Source organism: Phycodurus eques, chromosome 13, assembly GCF_024500275.1.
Source record: "Phycodurus eques isolate BA_2022a chromosome 13, UOR_Pequ_1.1, whole genome shotgun sequence".
Taxonomy (NCBI): Eukaryota; Metazoa; Chordata; class Actinopteri; order Syngnathiformes; family Syngnathidae; genus Phycodurus; species Phycodurus eques.
The window spans coordinates 8,085,062-8,103,191 of record NC_084537.1 but is presented as its reverse complement, the minus strand read 5'-3'; the positions used below and the strand labels follow the sequence as shown (position 1 = coordinate 8,103,191).

General features: G+C 40.1%; 1 protein-coding gene across 6 annotated transcripts in view; it reads left to right on the top strand.

Moving 5' to 3' along the window:
- The window catches only part of LOC133411938 (rho GTPase-activating protein 12-like), a 79,617-nt gene extending 64,532 nt beyond the window's left edge, over positions 1–15,085 (top strand). For 5 of the 6 annotated variants that reach the window (XM_061694781.1, XM_061694779.1, XM_061694785.1 and 2 more), the window contains 2 exons: positions 1–32; positions 6,454–8,238. The exon at positions 1–32 is cut by the window's left edge and continues 74 nt beyond it. In XM_061694781.1, the coding sequence (XP_061550765.1) occupies positions 1–32; positions 6,454–6,628 (207 nt within the window). In that variant the 3' untranslated portion in view covers positions 6,629–8,238. Of the gene's footprint in view, positions 33–6,453; positions 8,239–12,306; positions 12,372–14,989 lie in introns of those variants that run through there. The other variant, XM_061694782.1, reaches the window with a different exon arrangement.
- The last annotated feature ends 3,045 nt before the right edge of the window (positions 15,086–18,130 follow it).

The following is an 18,130-nucleotide window of genomic DNA, read 5'->3' as shown; positions in this document are numbered from 1 at the left end:
ACCATGCAGGCCCTCTTCAAACACCTACGCAAGTAAGGAAAAAATATATATGCTCAGTATTTAGTAGAAGCATCCTTTTGAGCTAATACAGCCATGAGTCTTTTCGGGAATGATGCAACATGTTTTTCACACCTTTTTTTGGGGATCCTCTGACATTCCTCCTTGCAGATCTTCTCCAGTTCTGTCAAGTTGGATGGTGAACGTTGGTGGGCAGCCATTTTGAGGTCTTTCCAGAGATGCTCAATTGGGTTAAAAATCATGGCTCTGGCTGGGTCATTCAAGACCAGTCACGGAGTTGTTCTGAAGCCACTCCTTCGTAATTTTAGCTGTGTACTTAGGGTCATTGTCTTTTTTGAAGGTGAACCTTCAGCCCAGTCTGAGGTTCTGAGCACTCTGGAGAAGGTTTTCGTCCAGGATATCCCTGTACTTGGCCGCATTAATCTTTTCTTCGATTGCAGCCAGTCTCCCTGTCCCTGCAGCAGAGAAACACACCCACAGCATGATGCTGCCACCACCATGCTTCACTGTTGGGACTGTATTGGACAGGTGAAGAGCAGTGCCTGGTTTTCTCCACACATGCCGCTTAGAATTAAGGTCAACAAGTTCTATCTTGGTCTCATCAGACCAGAGAATCTTATTTCTCACCATCTTGGAGTCCTTCAGGTGTTTTTTAGCACAGTCCATGCAGGCTTTCATGTCTTGCACTGAGAAGAGGCCTCCATCGAGCTATTCTGCCATAAAGCCCCCAACTGGTGGAGGGCTGCAGTGATGGTTGACTTTCTAGAACTTTCGCCCATCTCCCGACTGCATCTCTGGAGCTCAGCCACAGTGATCTTTGGTTTCTTCTTTACCTCTTTCACCAAGGCTCTTCTCCCCGGATTGCTCAGTTTGGCCAGGCGGCCAGCTCAAGGAAGGGTTCCGATTGTCCCAAACGTCTTCCATTTCAGGATTATGGAGACCACTGTGCTCTTAGGAACCTTAAGTGCAGCAGACATTTGTTTTGTAACCTTGGCCAGATCTGTGCCTTGCCACAATTCTGTCTCTGAGCTCTTCAGGATGATTCTCATTTGCTCTGACATGCACTGTAAAGTCCTATATAGACAGGGGTGTGGCTTTCCTAATCAAGTCCAATCAGTATATTCAAACACAGCTGGACTCCAATGAAGGTGTAGAACCATCTCAAGGATGATCAGAAGAAATGGATAGCACCCAAGTTAAATATGAGTGTCACAGCAAAGTGTCTGAATACTTATGGCTGTGTGATATTTCAGTTTTTCTTTTTTAATAAATCAGCAAAAATTTTAACAATTACGTTTTTTTCTGTCACTATTGGGTGCTGTGTGTACATTAATGAGGAAAAAATGAACTAAAGGGTTTTAACAAATGGCTGCAATATAACAAAGAGTGCAAAATTTAAGGGGGTCTGAAAACTTTCCGTACCCGCTATGTATTATTTGTACCTGAACATTTTCCGTGGACTTTTACATTTTGCATTTACGTTGCGCATCTTGCTCAATCTGGATCAGATCTGGATTTAGCTTGATTTTTGAGCTTCTGATCCTGCATACACTTACTATATTGTGTTCAAATTGGATTGATCTGTCCATCCATCCATCCATCTTCTACCGCTTATCAGAGGTCGGGTCGCGTGGGCAGTAGCTTAAGCAGGGATGCCCAGACTTCTCCACTTGGGGCAGGATCTCATCCTGGAAAGGGCACGCCACCCTTTTCCGACTGAGGAACATGGTCTCAGATTTGGAGGTGCTGATTCTCATCCCAGCCGCTTCACACTCTGCTGCGAACTGCTCCAATGAGAGTTGGAGGTCACGGCTTGATGAAGCCAACAGAACCACATCATCTGCAAAAAGCAGAGATGCAATACTGAGGCCACCAAACCGGACCCCCCTCTACGCCTCGGCTGCGCCTAGAAATTCTGTCCATAAAAGTTATGAACAGAATTGGTGACAAAGGGCAGCCTTGGCGGAGTCCAACCCTCACCGGAAACGAGTCCGACTTACTGCCGGACCAAACTCTGACTCCGGTCGTACAGGGACTGCACAGCCCGTATCAGGGGGTTCGGTACCCCATACTCTCGAAGCACCCCCCACAAGACCCCCCGAGGGACACGGTCGAACGCCTTCTCCAAGTCCACAAAACACATGTAGACTGGTTGGGCGAACTCCCATGCACCCTCGAGGACCCTGCCACTGTTCCACGGCCAGGACGAAAACCACACTGCTAACCCTAACCCTAACCCTAACCCTGAATCTGGAATTCAACTTCCCGACGGACCCTCTTCTCCAGAACCCCTGAATAGACCTTACCAGGGAGGGTGAGGAGTGTGATCCCCCTCGAGTTGGAAGACATCCTCTATATATATATATATATATATATATATATATATATATATATATATATATATATATATATATATATATATATATATATATATATATATACATATATATATACACACATATATTTATATATTTATATATATACATATATATATATATATATATATATATATAGCAAGAATGGGAAAGAATTCCACCTGCAAAGCTTCAACAATTAGTGTCCTCAGTTCCCAAGCGTTTATTGAATGTTGTTAAAAGAAAAGGTGATGTAATACAGTGGTATACATGACCCTGTCCCAGCACGTGTTGCAGCTATAAAATTCTAAATGAATGATTATTTGCTAAAAACAACAAGGTTTATCAGTTTGAACATTAAATATCTTGTTTTTGTAGTGTATTCAATTAAATATAGGTTGAACATGATTTGCAAATCATTGTAATCTGTTTTTATTCATGTTTAACACAACGTCCCAACTTCATTGGAATTGGGGTTGATGTCGAAACACCCTTTTGCGCTAATACAACCGTGAGTTTTTCACACCTGGATTTGGGGATCCTCTGCCATTCCTCTTTGCAGATCTTCTCCAGTTCTGTCAGGTTGGATGGTTAACATTGGTGGACAGCCATTTTCAGGTCTCTCCAGAGATGCTCTATTGGGTTAAAGTCAGGGCTCTGTCTGAGCCATTCAAGACCAGTCGCGGAGTTGTTCTGAAGCCATACATGCAAATCAGTCGCCTTTCTACAAAACTCGCCGTTTTGAACTCAAAATAGCCCATTTTACGTGAATCGGACAGATCTGAGGTGTTTTTCCTCATTAATGTACACACAGCACCCCATATTGATGGGTGGGGAGGGGGGAACGGAATTGTTGTAACTTTTGCAGATTTATTTAAAAAAAAAAAAAAAAAAACCTGAAATATTACACAGCCCTAAGTAGTCAGTCCCTTTGCTGTGACACTGATATCTAACTTGGTTGCTGTCCATTTCTTCTGATCATCCTTGAAATGGTTCTCCACCTTCATTGAAATCCAGCTGTGTTTGATTATACTGATTGGACTTGATTAGGAAAGCCACACCTCTGTCTATATAAGACCTTACAGCTCACAGTGCATGTCAGAGCAAATGAGAATCATGAGGTCAAAGTAACTGCCTGAAGAGGTTAGAGACAGAATTGTAGCAAGGCACAGATCTGGCTAAGGTTACAAAAAAAATTCTGCTGCACTTAAGGTTCCTAAGAGCACAGTGGCCTCCATAATCCTTAAATGGAAGACGTTTGGGACGACCAGAACCATTCCTAGAGCTGGCCATCCGGCCAAACTGATCAATCGTGGTAGAAGAGCCTTGGAGAAAGAGGTAAAGAAGAAACCAAACATCATTGTGGCTGAGCTCTAGAGATGCAGTCTTGAGATGGGAGAAGGTTCTAAAAAGTCAACCATCACTGGAGCCCCCCACCAGTCAGGGCTTTATGGCAGAGTGGCCTGACGGAAACCTCTCCTCAGTGCGGGACATATGAAAGCCTGCATGGAATTTGCTAAACAAACACCTGAAGGACCCCCAAGATGGTGAGAAATAAGGTCTGATGAGACTAAGATATAACGTTTTGGGCTTAATTCTAAGCGGTATGTGTGGAAAAAACCAGGCACTGCTCATCACCTGTCCAATACAGTCCTAACAGTGAAGCATGGTGGTGTTTTTCAGCTACAGGAATAGAACGACTGGTTGCAATCGAAGGAAAGATGAATGCGGCCAAGTACAGGGATATCCTGGACGAAAACCTTCTCACCTTCCAACAAGACAATGACCCGAAGCACACAGCTAAAATAACGAAGGACTGGCTTCAGAATAACTCCGTGACTGTTCTTGAATGGCCCAGTCAGAGCCCTGTCTTAAACCCAATTGAGCATCTCTGGAGAGACCTGAAAATGGCTGTCCACCAACGTTCACCATTGAACTTGACAGAGGATCTCCAAATCCAGGTGTGAAAATCATGTTGCATCATTCCCAAAAAGACTCATGGCTGTATTAGCTCAAAAGGAAGAGACCCAACCCTCACTACTTTTGAGAGCACACTTAGCTAGTGATGTAGATAAACTCGAAGATTTTGAATGACCTGATTTCAGGACTCTTGGCAGAAAAATGTCAGGAACTCAAATATGGTTGGACAATTTTAATTCATATATCACACTGAGGCACCATAGAGCCAATATAACATCCCAAATACTAGAAAAGGTTTTGGATGTAAAATATGGGACTTAAAAAAGAAAATAATCATACAATAAATTCATTTAAAAACATTAATAAAAGAAAAAGATTTAGACCAGGAAATAAATAATGAATCGAAAATAATGGAAGTATAAAAATGAGAGCCCGGACACCCTGCGGAGGAAACTCATTTCGGCCGCATGTATCCGGGATCTTGTTCTTTTGGTCACGACCCACAGCTCGTGACCATCGGTGAGGGTAGGAACGTAGATCGACTGGTAAATAGAGAGCGTCGCCTTTCGGCTTAGCTCCTTCTTCACCACAACGGGCCGATCCAAAGTCCGGATCACTGCAGACGCTGCACCGATCCGCTAGTCGATCTCCCGTTCCATTCTTCTCTTCCTCCACTCATACCTATCTATGGCACCTGTTTAAACTTATCAATACAAACGACACCTACCCACAACCTAAAACAGTCACAATCCACACTCCACTATGGCCAAGACCAAAGAGCTGTCAAAGGACACCAGAAACAAAATTGTAGACCTGCACCAGGCTGGGAAGACTGAATCTGCAATAGGTAAGCAGCTTGGTGTGAAGAAATCAACTGTGGGAGCAATTATTAGAAAATATAAGACATATAAGACCACTGATAATCTCCCTTGATCTGGGGCTCCATGCAAGATCTCCGCCCGTGGGGTCCAAATGATCACAAGAACGGTGAGCAAAAATCCCAGAACCACACGGGGGGACCCTAATGAATTACCTGCAGAGAGTTGGGACCAAAGTAACAAAGGCTACCATCAGTAACACACTACGCCACCAGGGACTCAAATCCTGTAGTGCCAGACGTGTCCCCTTGCTTAAGCCAGTACATGTCCAGGTCCGTCTGAAGTTTGCTAGAGAGCATTTAGATGATCCAGATGAGGATTGGGAGAATGTCATATGGTCAGATGAAACCAAAATAGAACTTTTTGGTAAAAACTCAACTTGTCATGTTTGGAGGAGAAAGAATGCTGAGTTGCATCCAAAGAACACTATGCCTACTGTGAAGCATGGGGGTGGAAACATCATGCTTTGGGGCAGTTTTTCTGCAAGGGACCAGGACGACTGATCCGTGTAAAGGAAAGAATGAATGGGGCCATGTATCGTGAGATTTTGGGTGAAAACCTCCTTCCATCAGCAAGGGCATTGAAGATTAAACGTGGTTGGGTCTTTCAGCATGACCATGATCCCAAACACACAAACCCGGGCAACGAAGGAGTGGCTTTGTGAGAAGCATTTTCAGGTCCTGGAGTGACCTACCCAGTCTCCAGATCTCAACCCTGTAGAAAATCTTTGGAGGGAGTTGAAAGTCTGTGTTGCCCAGCAACAGCCCCAAAACATCACTGCTCTCGAGGAGATCTGCATGGAGGAATGGGCAAAAATACCAGCAACAGTGTGTGAAAACCTTCTGAAGACTTACAGAAACGTTTGACCTCTTACCTCTGCCAACAAAGGGTATATAACAAAGTATTGAGGTGAAAATTTGTTTTTGACCAAATACTTACTTTCCACCACAATTTGCTAATAAATATTTTAAAAATCAGACTGATTTTCTGGATGGGTTTTTTTTTTTTTTCAAATTTTTTCTCCTTCATAAGTGAGGTGTATCTATGATGAAAATTACAGGCCTCTCTCATCTTATTAAGTGAGAGAACTTGCACAATTGGTGGCTGACTCAATGCTTTTTTGCCCTACGGTATCAAAACATAAAAACAGAGTGTTCAGTCTTAACTTTAACAACAAATGAAGCATTTTTCCAGACGTATTTCCCCCCCAAATTGGTCAAATTCTAAATTGTCTACTTGAAAGCTTCCAAGTAGGTTAAGACCTAACCTTGTTGTATGTTCAGAGTGATCGAGCATGGTGAAGAGAACCGCATGACCAACCAGAGCGTAGCCATCGTGTTCGGCCCCACATTGCTGAGGCCTGAGACCGACACGTGGAACATGGCGGTCCACATGGTCTACCAGAACCAGATCGTGGAGCTCATCCTGCTGGAGTACGACAACCTCTTCGGCAGGTAGAGGGCGACGGGGAGCGCTGACCATCCGCCGCGATCAAAATCACTCTTTGCACTTTGGACTAGCTTTGCTTTACTTTTTCCAACACTGGATTTAAATTAAGGGACCAAAAAAACCTGCTGAGACCAAGACAAATCCTCGTTGTGGAGGATCCAAGATGAACTTTTAAAGGAACAAAAAGGGAACATGGTTTATTTACTGGAATTTTCACCCAATGGAGTTACCGCCAAATTAAATACATGTCAAGCCAATTAAAGACATCATTAAAATAGAAATGGATCCATTAAATTGTGCAGCAATTGATTCATACTATTGTGAAATGTCGTTTTTATCATGACCACTTTATTATTGTTGTTTTTATTATTATTACTATAAGTAGGAGTAGTCGTTTTTTTTTATTACTATTGTTGTATGGCATTTACTGGATAGCAGTTTGCCATTTTGACATGTATTTAACAGGTTTTTAAAAATGAAAAACATATATATATTTTAGAGTCTGATGATCCGATTGGTTGCACTTTAGTATGTAGGCATCCTAAAAATAAAAGCCCACTCAGACTATGTCCTTAAATATTTACAGTAAATAAAAATATGTTAATAAAAAGATGCAATGAAATAATAAAACTCCCATAAAATAATAAAATGTCATGAAATAAAAATAGATTATATAAAAAAAGCCATGAAATATCATAGGAGAAAATCAGTTAACTGAAAATGCCATTAAATTACATTAAATAGGAATAAAAACAGCCATGAGATTATTCGAAATTCTAGTAGCTGAGTAAAAATGTAATTAAATAAAAAGATGTAATGAAATAATAAAAATGCCATAAAATCAATTAAAATATAATGAAATGAAAATTGATTAAATAAAATGGCCTGTCAATGAAAATGTCACTGATTTAAATAATTAACATTTCCTTATTGATACAAGTCTTTTTAAATAAAAAAAAATCATTAAAACAAAATGAATAATGTGAAATAAAAATCGATGAAATAAAAATCCCATAAAATGTCATAGAATACAAATTTATTAAATTGAAAATCCATTAAATTATTCAAAATGTAATTAAAAGTAAAACAAAAAAAGTCTTGTTGCCAGTGCCATCATTTCACAATTTAAATGCGTTAATAATTTTCTATTTAATTGGCTTTGTTTGTGTTTAATTTTGTACACACAAAAACATTCCACATCATTCATCTCTTTATTATTTTCTGTTTCTAATCGACAGCTATCAATGAATTGTCTTTCACATGTTTGCCTGACTCGTCCATTTCACCTTTAAAACACTTCTCCGAATTCTGTGTACAGCTTTTGTGTGTATGTGTGTGTGTGTGACGGGGATTTCAAAGTTGTACTGTACAGAATTTAAATATAAATACATAAGAATAATTAATAAAGCCTTAGAGTGTTTAAAAAAATAAAAAATGGGGCCAGACCAATAAAGCAACTGTTGTGATTGAGCTAGCACATCAATGTTTTAGCTGCCTGGTCAACAGATGATTGTGACATCATTAAATATGACATCCTTAAATGTGTCATTCATTATTAATCATGTCATCTCTAAGTGCTGCTGGCTCTGTCAAACTGCAATAAAAGACCTCTGATGACACATTTGAAAAAGGTCACAGTCAATTTCACTTCATCAAAAACAGTCCAGTTAAAAATCGGTGAGAAGCAATGCAAATTTTTATAGTCTTCCGAGTGTCATACTAGATTGATGAAAAATAATCATCCAACATTCAGGCAAATGTTATTTTATATTGTTTACTATTATATTCGACATCCCCTCCAAGGATTTTTCAAACATTCAGCCATCGAAGCCTGTTTCATTTAGCAACATGAAATTTGGTAGACATGCCTATCATGGGTAGACCCACAAAAAAAAGTCTTTAGAAGCCATGCCCAAAAACACACAGGAGGTCTGCCATTTTGGTTTGAAGTGACAATTTTTGGCTCATTTTAATTATTTCCAATATTCCTTCAAAAAGGAGTCCTTGATCATCCATGTCCAATTGCTACCAAATTTGAAGCACGTATGGATAGTAATTTAGACAGATTCTAAATTACAAAGATTTTGAGTTTGGGTCATTGCGTGTGGGCAGGACGTTGGCAAAGTTTGATGACACTACTGAAAACAAATAGTAATGAAGGTCATGAATTTTAAGCCCCTTATGCAAGTGTCACTTGGCAATGTGAAAATTGGCAGACAATGTCTATCATGAATACACCCACAAAAAAAGTCAAGAACCCACACCATAAAATGAAGGGGAAGTTAGCCATTTTGGTTCGAAACGGCCATTTTAGTCTACTTTTGGTCACCTCTGGGAGTCGTTCTATCATGAATTTTTCAAAGATTCAACTCCCGAACCTAGTGTAATTTAACAACATGATATTGGTACACGTCTATCATGATTAAACGCGCAAAAAGTCTCAAGAAGCCACGCCTAAAAACAGACGGAAAATGTCATCTTGGTTTAATGCAGACTACAGTGCCGTGGAAAAGTATTGGCCCCCTTCTCAAATTCTTATTATTGCATCGTTTCACTACTTTGTTTAAGATCATCAAACAAATGTAAATAGACAACTATAACCCAAGCGAACTTAAAATGCTGTGTTTAAATGCTTTCATTTATTAAGGAAAAAAAAATATTCAGTTACCTGGCCCTGTGTGAAAAAGTAATTACCCCCCTTGTTAAATCATGAATTAATTATGGCTAATCACAATTTTTGGTTAATTTTCACTGATCACACCAAGGCTGATTATCTCCAGACCTGTTCAATCAAGAAACCACTCAAACAGAATCTGTCCCGACAAAAGCTGCAAAAAAATTACGCGTTCCAAAGAAATTCAGAACAGTCAAGAAAAAAAAGTAAGAATATAAGAATTTGAGAACGGGGGCCAATACTTTTTCACGGCACCGTATTTTAGACTCCTTGTAGCTGTTTCCAGGAGTCCTTTGAAGACAGCTGGGAGAGTTTCTTCAATTATTTCCAAATTTAGACCTAGTATACTAAACAGATGGACGACTCTAAATTCTGAAAATGTTTAGTCTTCGTCATTGCGTGTGGGCGCAGTATGGTGACAAAGATTGATGACTCGCTATGAAATTATCTTGTAATATCCCTATAATAGCTCTTTATTTTTTGAAAATTCAGCCCCTGAATCCAGTCTAGAGACATTAGATTTGTTAGACGTGTATCATGAGTAGACAAAAAAAAAAAAAAAGAAACCACGTCCGGAAAGATGCACACATCTTCCATTTTGGTTTGAAGCAAACAATCCATGCTACTTTTGGCCATTTCCAGGAATCCTTCAGAGACAAATTCCTCCTTGAGATTTTGTCCAAGATGGAACTTTCCAGGGATGAAGTCCATTTTTCTTCAATTTTCAAGATACAAGACCAAGTAAGTATACAGTGGGTACGGAAAGTATTCAGACCCCCTTAAATGTTTCACTCTTTGTTATATTGCAACCATTTGCTAAAATTATTATTTTTTTTTCCTTCAAAGTACACACATCACCCCATATTGACAGAAAAAAAACGGAATTGTTTACATTTTTGCAGATTTATTAAAAAAGAAAAACTGAAATATCACAGCCATAAGTATTCAAGACCCTTTTCTGTGACACTCATATATTTAACTCAGGTGCTGTCCATTTCTTCTGATCATCCTTGAGATGGCTCTACACTTTCATTGGAGTCTGTGTTTGATTATAGTGATTGGACTTTATTAGGAAAGCCACACACCTGTTTATACTAAACCTTACAACTCACCGTGCATGTCGGGACAAATGAGAATCATGAGGTCAAAGGACCTGCCTGAAGAGCTCAGAGAGAGAATTGTAGCAAGGCACAGATCTGGCCAAGGTTTCAAAAAAAAATTCTGCTGCACTTAAGGTTCCTAAAAGCTCAATGGCCCAAGACATTTGGGATGACCAGAACCCTTCCTAGAGCTGGCCGTCGGGCCAAACTGAGCCATCGGTGGAGAAGAGCCTTGGTGAGAGAGGTAAAGAAGAACCCAAAGATCACTATGGCTGAGCTCCAGAGATGCAGTCAGGAGATGGAGAAAGTCAACCAACCAAGTCTAGAAAGTCAACCATCACTGCAGCCCTCCACGAGTCGGGGCTTTATGGCAGAGTGGCCTGAAGGAAGCCACATGCAAGACACATGAAAGCCTGCAGGGAGTTTGCTCAAAAACACCTGAAGGACTCCAAGATGGTGAGAAATAAGATTCTCTGGTCTGATGAGACCAAGATAGATTTTCTTTGGCCTTAATTCTAAACTGTATGTGTGGAGAAAACCAGGCACTGCTCATCACCTGTCCTAAACAGTCCCAATAGTGAAGCATGGTGGTGGCAGCATCATGCTGTGTGGGAGTTTTTCAGCTGCAGGGACAGGACGACTGGTTGCAATCGAAGGAAAGATGAATGCGGCCAAGTACAGGGATATCCTGGACGAAAACCTTCTCCAAAGTGCTCAGGACCTCAGGTTTGGCCGAAGGTGCACCTTCCAACAAGACAATGACCCTAAGCACACAGCTAAAATAATGGAGTGGCTTCAGAACAACTCTGTGACTGTTCTTGAATGGCCCAGCCGGAGCCCTGACTTAAACCCAATTGAGCTGAAAATTGAGAGACCTGAAAATGGCTGTCCACCAACGTTCACCATCCGACCTGACAGAACTGGAGAGGATCTGCAAGAAGGAATGGCAGAGGATTCCCAAATCCAGGTGTGAAAAACGTGTTGCATCGTTCCCCAAAAGACTCATGGCTGTATTAGCTCAAAAGGGTGCTTCTACTGAATACTGAGCAAAGGGACTGAATACTTATGGCTGTGTGATTTCAGTTTTTCTTTTGTAATAAATCTGCAAAATTTTGAACCATTCCATTTTTTTCTGTCAATATGGGGTGCTGTGTGTATATTAATGAGGGGGAAATTAACTTAAATGCAAATGGCTGCAATATAGAAGTGGAAAATGTAATACTGAATACTTTCCTTACCCACTGTACATTCATGTGCTGTCAAGTACATGCCACAACAACAGGAGGTGCCAAGACCATTTAAGAGTTTTTCTTTAGCTAATTAAACCTAAAGAAAGTTTTGTTTGATTATTACCTTTTACTCTTAAATATTGTATTTATTTTCGTGTTAAATTTTAAAAAGGATTTCATAATTACCCCATCTACAGACGTCGACTATTAGCATCATTAGCTTAACCACCAACTCCTCTACACCAGTACTCAGCTGTCACTCTAAAAGTTGAATTAAAAGTACTAAAAATAAAATAAAATGCACTTGTATAACAGTTTAACCCTGTAAAACTTTCTAATGGGAATGTTGTTGTTTTTTTTTATGCGTGCGCAGACTTCATAAAGGCGGACGATAACTAGCCATTGAACAAACAAGTTGAGCTGTTCACACGTAACAAATTTAGAAATTTAGCTTCTGATGTTATTTGCCAACCCTCAAAACTGATCACAAATTTGGCTTCCTAACCGCTACATTTAGCGTGGTTAGCTTATCCACCAGCTCCTATGCGCCAACACTTTGGCGGTGGCTGTAAGAGTTTGACTTTTAAAATGACTACTGGGATTTTATTGTCTTTCGCTGCATTTTTTAAAATTATTATTACGACGATGATACGAAGTCGTTTAATAACTCATTTATTTTTACAGGCTGGCCGATGAGAGAGGAAGGCATCTGGAGTTTTCACTCTTATCACAATTAACACTTTGAACCGGTGAGTGGCAACACAACAGCATCAGCGTTTGTTCATTAGCACTAAAAAAGCAAAACAGATGACGCTCAATTGCTTTTATGATTTTATTTTTATTTTTTTTCTTGTCTTTGTCGAGGTCAGGCCAGCCGAGAATAAATGCTAACCGTATTCCGTGGCTAATTATTCCTAAAGGAGTTTGCTGACCTGCCACTATTTAACACCTGCACATACTGCACAAATTACAAAAGAGAAATTAGAAAGTGTTGGAAAGGTTAAAAGAAAAAAAAAAAAAGATTCTTCACAAAATAAGTTTTTTGGGTGGAGCTCTCAACTACCTCCTTAGCCCTTTGAAGCGCCAGCCAGCCAAGCGATTCAAGCAGTGGCGTGGGTTCATTAGTGATGCTAGTTAGCGACACGTCAAAAAGTCAGAGCTGAATTTATCATCTTCATATACAGAGGTGTGAAAGTGTTTGCCCCCTTGCTGATTAATTTTTTTCTGCATGTTTTGCATGCAGTTTTTAAATGTTTTTTTATTATGGGAGAAAAAAAATCCAAACTTACATGGCCCTGTGTGAAAAATTAATTGCCCCTGTTAAAAAAGATCTACTTTATCATACTTGAATTCAATTTCTCTAACCACACCCAGAACCTGATACTGCCGCACCTGTTCTCAAGCAAGAAATCACTTAAATAGGACCTGCCTGACAAAGCGAAGTAGACCAAAAGATCCTCAAAAGCTCGACATCATGCTGAGATGCAAAGAAATTCAAGAACAAATGAGAGAGAAAGTAGTTTAGATCTTTCAGTGTGGAGAAGGTTATAAAGCTATTTCTAAAGATTTGGGACTCCATTGAGAGCCATTATCCACAAATGGCGAAAACATAGAACAGTTGTGAACCTTCCCAGGAGTGGCCGGCCGACCAAAATTACCCCAAGAGCACAGTGACGACTCATCCAAGAGGTCAAAAAAGACCCCACATCATCATCCAAAGAACAGCAGGCCTCACTTGCCACAGTGAAAGTCAGTGTCCAATACTCCACATAAGAAAGAGACTTGGCAAAAAGGGCCTGCATGGCAGAGCTCCAAGAGGAAACCCACTGCAGACCAGAAAGAACATTAAGGCTCGTCTCAATGTTGCCAGAAGACATCTTGCTGATCCCCAAGACATTTGGGAAAATACCCTGACAAGACAAAAGTTGAACTTTTTGGAATCATCTGGCGTAAAAAGTAACACCACTTTTCAGAAAAAGAACATCATCCATCCATCCATCCATTTTCTGAGCCGCTTATACTCACTAGGGTCGCGGGCGTGCTGGAGCCTATCCCAGCTGTCATCGGGCAGGAGGCGGGGTACACCCTGAACTGGTTGCCAGCCAATCGCAGGGCACATACGAACAAACAACCATTCGCACTCACGTGCACACCTACGGGCAATTTAGTCTCCAATTTATGCATGTTTTTGGGTTGTGGGAGGAAACCGGAGTGCCCGGAGAAAACCCACGCAGGCACGGGGAGAACATGCAAACTCCACACAGTCGGGGCCGGGGATTGAACCCGGGTCCTCAGAACTGTGAGGCTGGTGCTCTAACCAGTCGGCCACCGTGCTGCAAAAGAACATCATACCAGCAATAAAATATAGTGGTGGTAGTGTGATGGCCTGGTGCTGTTTTGCTTTTTCAGGACCTGGAAAACTTGCTGTGATAAATGGAACCTTGAGTTCTACCAAAAAAAAAATCCGAAAGGAAAATGTCCGCCCATCTGTTCGTGACCTCAAGCTGAAACGAACTTGGGTTCTGCAGCAGGACAAGGATCCAAAACACACCAGTAAGTCCACCTCTGAATGGCTGAAGAAAAACAAAATGAAGACTTTAGAGTGGCCTTGTCAAAGTCCTGACTTGAATCCTACTGAGATGCTGTGGCATGACTTTAAAAAGGCGGTTCATGCTTGAAAACCCTCCAATGTGGCTGAATTACAACAATTCTGCAAAGTTGAGTGGGCTAAAATTCCTCCACAGCGCTGTAAGAGACTCATTGCACGTTAACACAAACGCTTGATTGCAGTTGTTGCTGCTTCGGGCGGCCCAACCAATTATTCGCTTTAGGGGGCAATCACTTTTTCACACAGGGCCAGATAGCTTTTTTTTTTTTTTCCCCTCCCTTAATCATAAAAACCTTAATTTAAAAACTGTATTTTGTGTTTACTTGTTTTTTCTTCGACTAATATTTAAATTTGTTTGATGATGGGAAACATTTAAGTGTGGCAAACATGCAAAAACATAAGAAATCAGAAAGGGGGCAACCACTTTTCACACCATTGTAGTCTATACATATGTCAGTATTATACTGCCCCTCGGTGGCCAAGGCGCACACACCAGAAGGAGCAGCCACGATGTCCACTGAATTCAACCAAAAAATGTGGCAAAAACTGTTTAATTTTTCACATTTTATGTTATTTATCTGTTTTATAATCTAACAGAGTATTATTTTCCTGATTTAAAAAAACAAACAAACAAAAAAACATTGCAAAAAAAAAAAAAAAATTACCTTTTTTGGGGAGGCCGGCCGGAACTAATTCATTGTATTGCCATTAATTTCAATGTGGAAAGATAATTTGACATTTGCGTGTTTGGAGTTACAGGAGTGGTCATGGAACAAATGAAGCTCAAATCTCAAGGCACCACTGAATTTCACAAGCCACTGCAAACACTGGGTTTAAATACAGGAAATGAAAGAAATACTTAAATAATGATTCAGTTAAAATGTATTACACATAAAAGTTCAATAAGATTTGTATTACATTTTTAAAACAAAGTCATAGTCATGAGTATGTGTTCGTACATTTTGTATTTATTTGTATTCATTTATCCCATTGAATGATTGGTTAATTGTTGTACTGCAAGTAATAAAATACAAAGGTTTGATATATACAATAAACTTTACGTATGGTTTTCTTTTCATCATATCAAATATTTGGATAATCATTCATTTATTTAATTTAAATAATGAAATTCCAAATAGATAATGAATTATTATTGTATTATTAAAATGAACTATTGTATGTTACATGAACATTTGAACTTTTTATTTATTTATTTTTAACCTCCTCTACAAATGACCTGGACTATTTTTGTGTTTTGAAAAGTTTGCCCACCCCTATTTTACAGTCTAAATATAACCCAAACTATGACCCCCCCCCCCCCCCCCCCCCCCACCCCAAAACAGTTAATCATTTCAAAAATCTTTACAGCATTACAACACTACATTACCAGTAATTAATTTTGGTGAAAATACATCAGACGTGCCCATGTACATGAGTTCAAGACTTGCTTCCACAACCTATAGGCTAAACTTAGCTCCTCGCTGTCCTACAAAGCTTGTCTCTGTTGAGATGTCACCTTCACTCTCATTACTGTACTACTTTCCTATTTAGACATGGCTTTGGCACCTATTTGTGGCATCGTATGCCATTACAGAAACCACAGAATCCACCGATAGGTGGGAGATTACTGACACGTTGACATTTAGCCAGCAAGTTTCTTCTCTTAAAACAACAAAATGTAGTGATGGCGTGACCTTTGTGTGTGTTTCCTTCGTGGCTCATTTAGAGAGGGGTGGTGTGTATGTGTGTTGACCTTTGCAGAAACTCTACCAGCGCAGAAGGAAAGAAAAATGTGCTCGTTTACTGCCAAGTTCCTCAAATCAAGCAGGCAAAAGGTCTATATCAGCATTTTTTTTTTAAAAATGGTGCTACCATACCTAACTTGAGTATTGATGTTATTGTGGATCACGGAAGTATCTACCTACCCAATGTCGATTTGAACACAATATATATTCTCTGTGTATGCATGTTTATACATTATCTTTATGGGTATGTGTGTGTATATATTGTATATTTGTGATATATATGTGTGGATATACAGTGCCATGAAAAGGTATTGGCCCCCTTCTCAAATTCTTATATTTTTGCATAGTTTCCCCACTTAAATGTTTAACATCATCAAACAAATGTAAATATCAGACAAATACAACCCAAGTGAACTTAAAATTACTTGGCCCTGTGTGAAAAAGTAATTACCCCCCTTGTTAAATCATGAACTAATTGTGGCTAATCACAATTGTTGGTTAATTGTCACTGGATCACACCCAAGCCTGATTATCTCCAGACCTGTTCAATCGAGAAACCACTCAAACAGAATCTGTCCCGACAAAGTCAAGTCGGACAAAAGCTCTAAAAAAGCTGCAACAAAATAACACATTCCAAAGAAATTCGAGAACAGTAGAGAAATAAATTAATTGACATTTATCAGCCTGGAAAGGGTTACAAAAGCAATTTCTAAAGCTTTAGGATTCCAGCGAACCATAGGGAGAGCCATTATCCTCACATGGAGAAAACATGAAACAGTGGTGAACCTTCCCAGGAGTGGCCAGCCTACAAAAAGTTCCCTAAGAGAATAGCAATGACTCATCCAGGAGGCCACAAAGGAAGTCAGGACGACTGACAATTGCAGGCCGGCCTGCCTTGCCTCGGTTAAGGTCAGTGTTCATGACACAAGAATAAGGAAGAGACTGGGCAAAAAAGGCATCCATGGCAGAGTTCTTAGGCGAAAACCACTGCAGAGCAAAAAGAATATAAAGGCTTGTTGTACTTTTTTTTGGGGGGGGGGGACATCTGAATGATTCCCAAGACTGTATTTGTATTTGTCTATTTACATTTGTTTGATCTTACAGTAGGCAAACGATGCAATAATATAAGAATTTGCAAAGGGGGGGCAATACATATTGTGCATCTGTGTGATATATATATACCGTATATAATGATTCTGGATGCTTCAATACATATAATAATGCATCATTTGCATGAAAGGAAGTGAAAATAAGACGGCGTTCAAGTGTGACAAAGTTGAAGAATCTTGTCACTGTCATTTTTCCTTGTTGTCTTCAGTCTTCACATTATCCTCGCCGCCTCCAGCAGGAAATTTTTTCTTCCTCGACAACACGGCAGCGCTCATCTGTCAGCCAACACTTTTGAGGCTTTGCTGTGCGTCTCGCATTTGATTCGGCGAAACAACAGCGTTCCGATGATGTTCTCCTTTGTTGCGCCGCCATCATGCCGTTTTTGTGCTCAGATCACACACACAAAAACGCACTGACTCCTTTTTAGTTTTCAAACTCTCTCCAAGCCTTCTGGTGTTACTTGTCCCGCCGCTCTGATTCTAATCAGAGGAATTAATGACCCGGCGTGGCCACGACGCCTGATGTGAAGCAAAACAATGGACTGTCATGCAATGTCATTTGGGCTCACTAATGAAATGTGCATACAATGATGTGGAGGACATCTTGGGAGACATTCATCTTGATCTTGGCAAATTGACACGTTTGCATCTCGTTAACGTCCAACCTATCGTGTGGAACGGCATTAATGTTACTTACTCATCTTCTGCATTGCATCTCTCATTGCTACATATGTCATTCTGCAGCACTTGTCATACATTATCACCAATGATGTTAATTAGCATTCAATTGGCAGCGAGGCTTTTCTCTGCCTGTACAGTAAGCGTGCCAATACTTTTTGTCTGCTGGCATACATCTTTGAGGTGCCTCAATACCTTTGTCCACATTTTCTTCGTTTCACTTCATAGGTGTCTCAATGCTTTTGTTCAAACTCCAGGTTCTTCCCAATTTCCGCTCGAGTTGGTGTTCCAATGTTTGCTCAAGCTTCACATTTTCTCCTCATTTTGTAACTTCCTGCAGGTGTCCCAATACTTTTGTCCACATTTTC